The sequence below is a fragment of the Meleagris gallopavo genome, chromosome 7 (genome assembly GCF_000146605.3).
Source record: "Meleagris gallopavo isolate NT-WF06-2002-E0010 breed Aviagen turkey brand Nicholas breeding stock chromosome 7, Turkey_5.1, whole genome shotgun sequence".
NCBI lineage: Eukaryota > Metazoa > Chordata > Aves > Galliformes > Phasianidae > Meleagris > Meleagris gallopavo.
The window spans coordinates 1990641-2002738 of NC_015017.2; the positions used below are offsets into that span (position 1 = coordinate 1990641).

A 12098-nucleotide genomic window follows, 5' to 3' on the forward strand; every position below is an offset into this window, starting at 1 on the left:
AAAAAAAAAACCAGGCTCATTTGCTTCTCTGTGTTCATCTGAAGAAGCCCACAGGCAATTTAGAGTGTGCAGCTGAAGCTGGAGTGCAGAATCCTGAGCATATTCTTCCAGTGTAAGGATCAGCACGGCTCACTTTCTCCCAGGTTTCTTGGAAAATAGCAGCTGCAGCCAGTTGGCCATTGCCTTGACACGAGTTATTGGATTTTCTTATTCCCTCTTTGTGTGCCTTTCAAACAAGAATTAGGAAAAGCCTTTTCCACTTCTGGCTTCCAACTTTTACTGTGTTTTCTCTAATCAGACCCGATTTGCATAATTTTCTTCCTGCTGTGTATTTTTTTTTTTCCCCATGTATGGAGGAAGGTTCATAATCTAAGGAGACGGTGTTGTAATTTCAGAAACCTTACCAGTTAGCCAGTGTCCTTTAGTAACTTTGTCGATGTTTGTCAATGAACTTCTGCCAAATTTTATAGAGAAAGAAATAACTGCATGAAACACTGGTGAAACAGAGAGGATACCCAAGCAAACGTGTTCATGAGAGGCAGTCAACCTAGTCTTGTCATTGTCTTTGGCAAAGTTGCATCTGTGGCTCAAAAGCAGCCATGCTGTGACTTGCCACTTACCCTGCTAGTTGTTGGAGGGTGTAATAGCTCAAGGCTTCGAATCACAGAATCATTAAGGTTGGAAAAGAGCAATAAAATTAATCTTGTCCAATCCCAACCCACTCCACCATACCTACTGCCCACGTCCCTCAGTGCCACATTCCCACTGTTCTGGAACATCTCCAGGGTTGGTGACCCCACCACTTCCCTGGACAGCTGTGCCACTGCATCACTGCTCTCTTGAGAAAAAATTCTTCCTAATATCCAGCCTGAATTTTGCTGTTACTAACATGGACTGTATTAACTAGAAAATGGAAGGAAAGGGAAAACAGTGTAGTGGATAATAGCAGATACAGGACTGCATTCTTACTAAGCAGTGTTTTAATTGATCTGATGCTTACAGAACTACCTGTTTGATTCTGGTTTTTGTTGTTGTTTTTTTCCCTCTTACCAGGACTACATGCAGAATGTTCACGGGAAAGAAATTGACTTGCTGAGAACCACTGTGAAAGTTCCTGGAAAGAGGCCGCCTCGAGCTACATCAGCTTGTGCCCCCATCTCCAGTCCCAAAACAAATGGCCTTTCCAAGGACATGAGCAGTTTACACATCTCACCGAATTCAGGTAATACCAGCCAAACAAGGGAAGAGCTTTTTTTCCAGTTGCGTGTAGGCAGTTGTCATCTATCACTGGGATGGGAATGAGATTTCTTAATTAAAAATCTCAGTGACCGCTACTGTGCAGCTTTTTAAGCCTTCTCTGGCTAGTGATCTGGCCTCCACGAGTGATTCTAAATTTTTTAGTAACCTTCAACATCCATCTTCTGTATTTGGTACTTTATACCTGCTAAAAGCTGACGTAATTTCACCAACGCTAGAACTGATGCGACCTTACTGCTGACTCATTAAGTCTAATACTGTGGAAAAACAGGAGATGTCATTTGAAAGGACTGCTGTGGCTTCTTGGTGGCAACCACACCACTTGCTTCCACCATTAGAAGGATGCATAATTTTTGGACTTTCCAGCAGTGAGATTCTTCTGTAGAAGGCCATTTTATTTTCTTTATGGGAGGAGTTTATAGCTCTTTGTGAGCTCTAAACAAAGAATTTTATTGTTCGCTGAAGTACTTGTCCATACAGCTAAATGGATTTTAAAAATTGCTTTGAGAAAAACCGTTTAAGACATTTTATTTTACAAAGCACACAGCTTATGCAAAACACTTAACAGTATAGCGTTGGTATAGAAGTTTTGTCAGCATGTTTGGGATGACATCCATAAAGAGCCAAGTGCCTTTTCCAGTTATGACTAACATAGGCATCTCCAGAACAGGCTGACAAAGGCATCCAAGCACACTTCTATCTCTGTGCAGTCCACCCTAGTAGGTACAATGAGCAACTGTAGGAAAGAACGTGGCAAGAGGAGACCCATTCAAGGATCTTCTCTTGGATAGTAATGGTTATTTATGCTTCAGGCCACAGTGTGAACCTCTGCCTTTTTATAGGGCAAATTACCCTACTTTAGGGGTAAGGAGGATTTTCCATCCAACTTCTGATGCTGCTCTTCGAGGTGAAATGTTTAAATAAAAAAGAATAACAATAAACAACAGTTCTTGCATTGCATGTTCTATTAGTTGGGCTGGGGACTTGATATGTCTTAAAGTGTGATTTCATCAGAGTCTTTTTCAAGTTGTGACTTGTGCCTCTAGAGGTGTGGAGCTGGCATTGTCATTGGAAGAGTTCGTAGGAGAAACTTATTCGTGGTTGGTTCGTGTTTTACATTTTGTTTTCTAATCAAGATGACTGGGAGAGCAGGTTGTTTTTCAGCATTTCCTGTTATTTAAGGAAGAGAAGTGCTGGACTCAGTCAATATATCAGCAAAAAGACTTCTGTTTTTAAGACAGTTGAATGGCTTTAAACAGTCAGAAATTATTTATTTCTCCAGAGAAGTAAGTTTCAGAAAGCATATGCAGGAGTACATGGTAATAGAAGTTTTTAATATGGTATTTACGTATTAAAATTCTAAACTAATTACTATTTTCCAAGCATATGAGAGAGTGTAACCAGGGAAAGGAGAACCCGATTCTTTATCATTACCCACTTGAATACCTTCACCTCCTCTCTTGTGCAGCTGATCTTCAACCTTAAGCAAGATGTTGACCTGCTTATTTTTGCATTGCTTTCTTCCTGTAGATAAAGCAAATATCAGTGTATTAATGATGCTTCTGACTGACTATAGGGTTGGCATGACTGTTTGGATACATCTTTATAAGTTCCTGGAGGGAGCAGTGAAGATGGGCTGGATGATGGGTTTCTACCTGCTGCTTTGTGCCCACTTTGGGTGTCAGAGGGTGTGGAGGTGGCCAAGATTTTGGTGAGATGGAAGGGTTGGTTCTGATCTGTCTGGTGGTTGCGTTTCTGTGCAGATAATCAGCATCAAGAGAGGAGCTTTATTAAGAAAGCCAACTTGTGTTTTCCAAGCTGTATTGAAATCAGTCAACAGCTGATGGATCCAAGCAGTGATCACTGGAGGTATTACAGCTGATCAGGAGTCTACCCAGCAGCAGCTCAGCTGTGTGTCACTCCTTACGTCATTCTCAATCCTCTCATATTCAGTTAAGATTGAAGAAAGAGTTGCATTGCACTCAGTGATTTTAAAATACATTGGGAGTGTTAGTATTGTAAAAAGACAAAGTCACAAGCTGTGCCTGGCTTGGCAATCTGAACCTTTCTGTTCTCACATGCACTGGCAGTGCTTTGTGTGCAGCGGGGTCACGGCTCCTGTTCAGTGGGATGCCCGGAGGTATGGCTCAGCTCCTGGTGTGCCAGAAGGAGCCCTGGCATCCACACTCATCTGTCATGCAGCTAAAAATATTTGCAAATTATCCCTTGTTCTGTCTGTCATGCTGTCTCAGAGCGTTTTCTCAGTTGCTAGTACTGGCAAAATGTTGTCTTCGTTGTAAGTGATATTTTAAAACTGATGGCAGGACTGAAATTGTGTGTTATGTTTTTTTGCTGTTGACAAGCTTGTGTACACAGATCTGCTGTGCCAAGGAGACTCGGGCCAAGCCCAGAAGAAATCAACATTTGCTCTTTTTATTAGCAAATATGCGATGTTCTAACTGCATCACATTGCACCTCACCCCTGGAACAGTGATGCTTTGTATTCTTCTGTGCTTTTGCCAGTGCAGACTTGGGATGTGGAAATATTCTCCATGCTTAGGAGTGAGTTGTTTGATGTGGTCAGGATTTTCCTTCTGCTGTTATGAAATTGTGTATGGGTAAAAAGATATGGTGTTAGAAGAGTACCAGCACTCAGTTACAATGTCTGAGGTCACTCCTGGAAATCAAGCTCTTAGCACATAGGTAGTGATAAGCAAAGGCCTACTGGAAGCGTTTCCCTGATGAAATTCCCCAGTGTTTCAGCCCACTGAGGACCTTTCCCAAGGTGCTTCCCAGCAGTGCTGTGTGACAGGAGCTTGGCCGTGCTGTTTGCTCCTTGTGAGTGGCAGAACTTCAGCTGAGAACCAAATATGGAGTAACATGAGAAGGTTTTGGTACTCTGCTTTTGAGTCTCAGGTTGACCACGGTATGCAGGAATTCATACAAGACGAATAGCAGACAGAATTAAGCTGATTAGGGAGACGTTACCATTGAATTCAAAAGGGATTTACCCAGTTTCAAGGCGATAGGATTTATTAATGGTCAAGTAGCAAGGGAAGGTTTGTCTCTTAAATCTGTTAGCATAGCTGTCACATGTAAAAGAAGTTTAAGAGCACGTCATTCCTAGCACACGGAGCTTAGTGCTGCTTTGTGGCACCTCTCTGAACGGGGTTGTTTTCGTGGTTTGAAGACTACTTGATAAACACAGGCATATAACAGCCACCTCAGTGACAGCAGCCTGATCTGTGAGCGTGTTTACATCCCAAACATCTGGAAGGGAAGCAGCTCTCTCTGGGAGGCAGTCAACAACAAAAGCCAGGTTGCATCCCTTCCTGCAAGTCTCCACTTCAGAGGTGGAAGGGAAATAAATGCCCGTTAGGAGGGTATATGAAGGAGAAGCCAAGATGACTGTTTTCTGCTCTACACTGGCACAAGGGCTGTGATGAGTATAAAGTAAGGCTGTTCCTGTTGCTGCAGAGCCAAGCAACTAGCTCACAAAAAGGTGCATTTACTCTGTCTGAATGTTTTGCCATGAAACAATGAAAGCAAAAGCTGGCCTCTGGGCTTTCTTGTTTTGTGTGTTTGGGCTCTGACAGATTTTGGACTCTGAGATTCTGTGTGCCCACTGCTCCTAAGTCAGTACAGAGGGGTGGGGGCTGTCCCACGTTTGTTATATGCAAGTTTGAAATAGCAAATATTGAACTGAGGCTTTATGAAAGGTGCCTGTTAATTTGGGAGAAATCTGTGAGCTGGGAAAATGAAAGCTTGTTTCCTTTAGAGAATGTTTCTAAATATATTTTACTTTTAAATCAAAGTTGTTGAACGTTGCTTAAGTAAATTTAATATAAATTTAACTTAAATTTACATGATGCTGAAGATCATTCTGTGGTGTATCTCTCTTGAAGCACTTTAGAAGGGGATATAAGTAGTGGACCTTCTCAGTTTCAGATGCACCCAGCAGTTGATAGTTCATCAAAGCCGTGTTAGAGTCAGCACCATGCAGTTCAGCCTCTGGGCAATTGCCTGTGCCACTCCTCCATGTGCTTACTCCGTTCCCCTGCTCCACTTGGGTCCCTCCCATGGATGCTGTCCTTCCCAACAGATCCTGTGTGTGCTTCCCATAGGCTGCAGCTCTCCAAGCACGGCTCCAAACCACAGGGCCACTCTCTATCCCGTAAGCCCGGTGTACCCAAAGCCAGAGCCACAGCAGGAGCTGCTGGTGTAGAAAGTTCACGTCTAAAAATAGCATAGACATAAATTGCTTCCTGATTAACAGTTCGTTTAAATAATTTGCTGCTATTAAACTTACTTACAGTAGTGAGTGTATTTTCAGCCTCCTAAAATGTGTTAGCTGCATAGCCATCATTAAGGATGTTAAAGGTTGTTATCTGCTAAGTATGTGTGGCATTTCACACATTCTGAAAGAACCACGTGTTCACATTTTTATAAATGGGGGAATTTCCATTTGTTATTAATTGTGGCCATCTATCAAATCAATACAGCGGTCATTAAGAAATCTTACTTCACACCAAAGTGCTTGGAATCAGGCTGAGTTGGAGTGGACTGCTTTCCAGGTTTTCCATATAAAACCTGTGGTTGTTGGTTGGTGCTTTGTACTAATTTTGTAGTATGAGCTTAACCTGAAATGTTTTGTGTGCTTTAGCTTGAGCATGAGTTTTCCAGTTCTACCACAGCTCACAAGCTCAGGTTTGTGGCTTAGTTTTGGCCATCCAAGTCAGGTTTCCATTTGGTTGGCTTTGCTGTTAGTTCAGTGATATACAGCTGTAGTGAATGAAAGGAGAAACTGTTGCTTTCCGTGTTTGGATGGGGAAAAAAGCCAGACTGTAAGTGTGCTGGAGATTTCCCTCTCATCCCATTAGAGGGTGATCCCTCAAGGTCATCTTGCCCAGTTTGTTCATGCCAGGATTTGTGCTTTCTAGAAGCAAACTTGCACTTCTAGTTATGCATGTTCCATCATATGAGGAAAAGGGAGCGGGGCAAACAGTCCTAAGTCAGTATTTGATAAAAACACTACCTTTGTTAAACCTTGGACAGACTGAGTTTGCTTGGGTTTTCAGGAGACAAGGAGCTGTGTTACGATCCCTCCTTTCTACAGCGGGTGAGTGGTGTCCATCTCCTGGTGATGAGCTGGATAGACAGCAGGAACATGTCGTGAACCTTTGTGAGGATGCCAGCCAAGAGGCAGGCGTTGCTCAGGCCATGCCTGCTCCACTCTGGTTGCTTTTATGCTTCTGCTGCACCGTATCTGGAATAAAAACCACAGCCCCGTCTTGTCCATCCGATGCAATCTCGATGAGTTCTGATGGTTACACGTTGTAATGCTAACCAGTTGGATGTTAAGACCTTTGTGAAATTGCTCATTCTTTTTCCTCCAGTGATTTTAAAATATTAAAGCCATCAGGAGGGTTGAAGCTGATTTACCAAAAGGGAAAAAAAATTCACAAATGTGTTTTGAGTATTGAACTGCCGTTGACATCTAAAGTCCCAACCATGCTGTTTTCCTCCACACTCGAGCAATCAGGACATCCAGCAAACCCATAAAAAACCAAACTAATAGCATGAATATTCAGTGACCTAGAATACTAATTATTGTCATGAATATTAATGCGATCGGACTTGCTTTTTCCTCTTCTCTTTCTCTCTGGCTCTTTTTTTTTTTTTTTTTTTTTTTCCTACTCAGCCGGCTCTAAAGATGGGCCATAATGAGAGCATTTAGGAGAGAGAGCGCTCTCCGCCGTGACAGGGACCGGGGTAATAAGGAGAGCTTGATTAACGCCGCGCACTTGGGGGAGAGATGAGAAGATTCACGTGGGCCTGTTGTGGGGGAGGCAATGAGGCACCGGCGGCTGTGTTGCTGCTCCCTCAGATTAATGAGGCCTAAGAGTGCATTAGGAACAGTGACAAAGGTTTGATCTAATGGGCTCAGTCATTTTTCCTTTGAGTGACAGACGCACAGAAGTAATTGGCTGTGCAGAATGGCAGCTCATTGGCAGTACTTAAGGATACATTATCCCCGTTGTGTGGCCCGCAGAGGCTGTTTATCAAAACTGCTCACACTGCAGACATGCATTCACTTAGCTGCTGTTACAGCAGCGAGAGCTATATGGAAAAAAAAGAGTGATATCACGTATCTATTGTCTCATTTCCGAAAATAAAGTTTCTTTGTTCCAATTTCGTAAGACTCCAGAAGACACTTGAGTACTCCCAGTCTTCCCTCTACCTGGAGGAGGATCCACGTGCTGCTCCCAGGATGAGGGTCGGACCTTCAGCCCTCTGGGAAGGTTCCCGAGTTGCTTGGGTTGATCATACTCAGCTTCCAGGTACATCTGTTGACAGGTGAGGTCCCCATCCGCTTCTCAATTCCATTATTATTAACTTCCATGGATTGTAAGAGGTATAAAGAACATGTAGTGCCTCTGCCTCAGGCCCTGTGCATGGTTGGCTTTACGTGCAAGCAGCACAACATCTCAGAATTCGCTGGTTTTCTGTTATTTTTGCAAAGTCTAATTCACAGTTATTAACAGGGTATAACAAGCAACTAACAGCAACACAAAGTAAACCATTTATCAATGTGAAATGGTCACCTCTGGGTCTTAAAGTTGCAGTCTTTTAGCAAGCGAGTAACCCCAAGCCGGACCCCAGAAAGTGACACATCTTATTTATTACTTCTATTTGTTGAAAGTGCTGAAAAAAATAGCATTGTGCCTGCTGGGAAGGGGAAACTTCCTGCCTACAAGACAGGTCTGGCATCTTGAGCAGGAGCATTTTGTGGGGATGTTGGGTTTAATTTCTTTTAGAAGAGAGATCTCCTCAGATGACTTAATTTTCCCCACTTGCTGCATTGGCTTGGCGTGCACGGAGAAAAATAGTTTTTCTCGTTATACTCCCAGCACCATTCCCTTCACTGCCAGGATGTTTCTTGGCATCAGCTTGTTTGTTCATTAGTAGTGACCCTTCTCAGTTTGCATGCTACTAACTCAAGCCTGGTTCTCAGAGGCTGCCCTGCCAGGCTGCAGGATGGAAGGTCTTCCTGCATTAATAGCTGCTTATCTTTGGGGAACTTGCACAGAAAATAAACACTTCTGAAAAATGGTAACAATGAGTGAATCCCATAAGCAAGTCATTCGCTGTCAGCGTATTGAAGCTTTCAGTACTGAAACCAGGGAGTGTGTTTTGGAAAGATACCATCATCTCACTCTTTTCTCAGTCACCATGTGAGTTGCCTTAAATTATTTTAGGTCCCCGACAAGCCCAATGCAGAAACAGTGTGCTGTTTGAACACTGCAGTTAGAAGGAAGCAGAAGCCGTGGCAATACTTGAGCAATCTATCCCACATTAATAACCTCACTCAAGAACATGATTAGAGAATTTTGATCTCTCTGGCACTCTGCTGCTCTCCTTGAAAGCATGGCTTCTTACTTGCCTTGCCATGCTCCTCAGCTCAATGGGAAAAGAAGGATCTGTCGGGAGAGTAAAGTAGTGGTTTAACCATTTCTCAGTGCTGGGCACGAGAAGAAGGATGTATATTTAAGAGATGGATGCCGGGATCTGACATAGAAAACCCAAAAGAGCCATTCCCAAATTTTACGCAGTAAAAGCAGTTGTTGTTCCAACATTCATATTTGTTGGGAAGCAAAAGGCAAAGAAGCAAAAGTATCACCTCTTACAGCTTAAGATACTTCTTGTGAAAGTTCTGTTCACTGGAAAGATTTCTGCACAGCTTTGGCAATTAATTCAGAAACTTAGCACAGAATTGAAGAGAGGGGTAGGGGAATACTTTTCATATTTCTGCAGCTAGCAAAATGGCCTCTTTCACTTTTCTTTTTTACCCTGATGCCTGAAGAAACTTCAGGGAGCACTGTTGGGTCTGTTTTTTTTGTCAGGCAACCAACTGCTGGTCTAATCTACTTGCAGTGCCTTTTATGAATTAGAGGACATTTCAAGAATATGCAGTGTACTTGCAACATAAATTGACCCAACGTGATTTGAAACAATTAACCCTCTGATATCAAGAGTCAGGATTTCCTGACCCACAACTCTAATGTATTTTTCATTAGTTCTAACAGCTGGTGAACAGAGCCCTCTGGCCTTAAGAGGTTTATTTCTTTTTTTGGAAGAGAAGCTCATAGTGAACATGAAGAGCATAACACAAATAAAACGTGGTCACAGTGAAAGCATAGCGATAGCATAGTTCATCCAATCCAGTCTTTTTGTGCTTCTGTGCAGCCATTTTCTGCAGGTCTCATGTGTTGCTGCTTCAAGAAAAAATCTAGTTCTTCCTCACGTCTCCTGCGGTGTCTTCTTGTCTCATAAATTCAAAAGCATATTGGTTGCATGTCTGAACCAAACTTCTTGCAATTGAGCAGTTTGGTGGGAATTCACAGATGTGTATGCAGCAATGAATGGAGGTAATCTGCATTTTGTTTCTCTCAGTTGTTGTTGTACAGTTGTAATTAGTGGGCAGCATGGTTGGTGACGTGTCCATTAAAATACCTGCTGCCCGGTGGTGATTCACTGTATTATTTTTGTTATGTGGAAATACACCAAGAGGAATGGCTGAAATGCTGTTCACTGTCCTGTTCCGTTACAAGAAGAACATGACAAAAGGCCAGAATGCTTTGTTGTTCTTATTAAGCAGGTTACCAAAAGTGTTTATCCTGAAAATGTCCCCTGCTATGACAACAGGCTGAGGGAACAGGGCTTGTTCGGCCTGGAGAAGAGAAGGCTCTGGGGGCACCTCATTGCGGCCTTCCAGTACTTGAAGGGAGCTTACAAGCAGGAGGGAGACTGACTTTTTACATTGTCTGATAGTGATAGGAAGAGGGGGTATCAAGTTAGATGTTAGGAGGAAGTTACATGCTCAAAATGCAGTGAGGCACTGGCACTGCTGCCCAGATCTGGGGATGTCCCATCCCCTGAGGTGCTCAGGGCCATGATGGGGCCCTGGGCAGCCTGAGCTGGTGGGGAGCAACCAGCCCATGGTAGGGGGTTGGAACTAGGTGATCTTTAAGATCCCTTCCAGCCAAAGCCATTCTACAATTATGTGATTCTGTGATAAGAAAAGCTGAAGTCGTTCCTTCTGTGCACAGGAAATCAAGATATGCTCAGCCCTGTGTGTGTGTTTGCAGCAGCCTCTTGATATACGTACATGTATACATTCTTCTGCTTAATTCCTTTTATGTTAAATCCATTGGTTTTAGTTAGTATTTGTGGCTATTTGCACTGAATAGATGGATTTAATTTATTTTTTTATTTTTTATTTTTTTATTTTGTATGTGCGCCCTCACTTTCTTCAAAGGCTCTTCTATTGCCCAAACCTGGAAATTACCATGGATCTTAATTTGGGTAGTTTTAATAGAGCTTAATTGTTTGAACATTTCTGTGAGCATGATCATAACAGAGTATTTTATAATATCAGAAAATATAGTTTTAATAAAGCTGTCTAGAGCTAGAAAGAGGAACTCTTCCTTTGATGCTCCTTTGGTAGATGAAAACATTTTTGTTCAATAGGAGACCAGCATCTTTTTTTTTTTGCTCATTTGAGACCAGTTCTGGCAACATACTGATATTCATTCAAATATAAATGCCATATTCACTTTGAAATGCAAATTGTTTAAAGAAAAATAGCATATGGTAGAGGTAAGTACCTTTTCAAATCAGCTCCTACACTTTAGGGATATGAGTACAGCTAAAATTATTCTTTGGAAAGAATCTGGAGCCTTTGACACATTGAAGCTTGAACTAATCAAGGCCTCCCAGTAAGCATATACACATATCCATATCAAGGAAACAGTGCTGAGAATACATGGATTAGCATAGTAATTTAACTGCCCCCTGCTAATCAACTTAAGCGACCAGCTGATGCATATATGATATATTTGAAGAGGCACTCTTTCAGAACTCCAGAGTGGCCAAGTAGCTGACCGTGGATTTCATGGTAACATTGACTTATGTATTTATATCTCTCTATCTACATACAGATAGATATTAATAGAATGGGAGATGTGTGTGTATATACAGGTACAGCTGGGGCAGACAGCAGATGCAGGATGCATAGTTGCTTGTGTCACTGCTTAATAGAAAGGCTTTGTACACCTACCTCAACGTAGAAGGTTTGCTTTTCAGTAAGTGTTGTTGGCTTGCTATTTTTATCTGTCTGGCTTGTCTGCTAGAAGACTGAGATAATTTCTGCTGTTGAGGTTTTCATCTTTGAGCAAAAATGAAGTACTGTTGCATTATGGAGGTGAGGAGGTCACCCAGAGGGTGGTGAGGCACTGGAACAGGTTGCCCAAGGAGGTTGTGGATGCCCCATCCCTGCAGGCATTCAAGGCCAGGCTGGATGTGGCTCTGGGCAGCCTGGTCTGGTGGTTGGTGACCCTGCACATAGCAGGGTGTTGGAACCAGATGAGCATTGTGGTCCTTTTCAACCCAGACTATTCTACAGTTCATTCTGTGACTGGGGTTTTCCTGTTACAGAATGGAAAAAACATAGAACTGTTTGCTAGAAGCAGCAAGTGTGCAAGAGCAGCAGGTGGCTTCCAATTTTGCTGTGACAACACTGCTGCATGCTGTTGCAGTATGATACATGTCTTGAGCTTGCTGCAATTAGATTGAGAAGCAGGGAAAAGACAGCTGTGCATTCAGAGATTGAGATTTTTAAATAAAGCTGTAACCAACAGCTTTGTGCTAGAGCATGTCCATTCCTACTACACCAGTGCAGGTTGTACTGTGCATTCTGTAGGGCAGCTCTTCTGATGTCTATCTGTAGATCATAGAATCGTAGAACGGCTTGGGTTCGAAGGGACCTTCAGGATCATGAA

General features: G+C 42.6%; 1 protein-coding gene across 6 annotated transcripts in view; it reads left to right on the forward strand.

Moving 5' to 3' along the window:
• The window catches only part of AGAP1 (ArfGAP with GTPase domain, ankyrin repeat and PH domain 1), a 290613-nt gene that overhangs the window by 181014 nt on the left and 97501 nt on the right, over positions 1–12098 (forward strand). For all 6 annotated transcript variants that reach the window (XM_010713235.3, XM_010713236.3, XM_019616860.2 and 3 more), the window contains one exon: positions 1054–1222. In XM_010713235.3, the coding sequence (XP_010711537.1) occupies positions 1054–1222 (169 nt within the window). The remainder of the gene's footprint in view (positions 1–1053; positions 1223–12098) is intronic.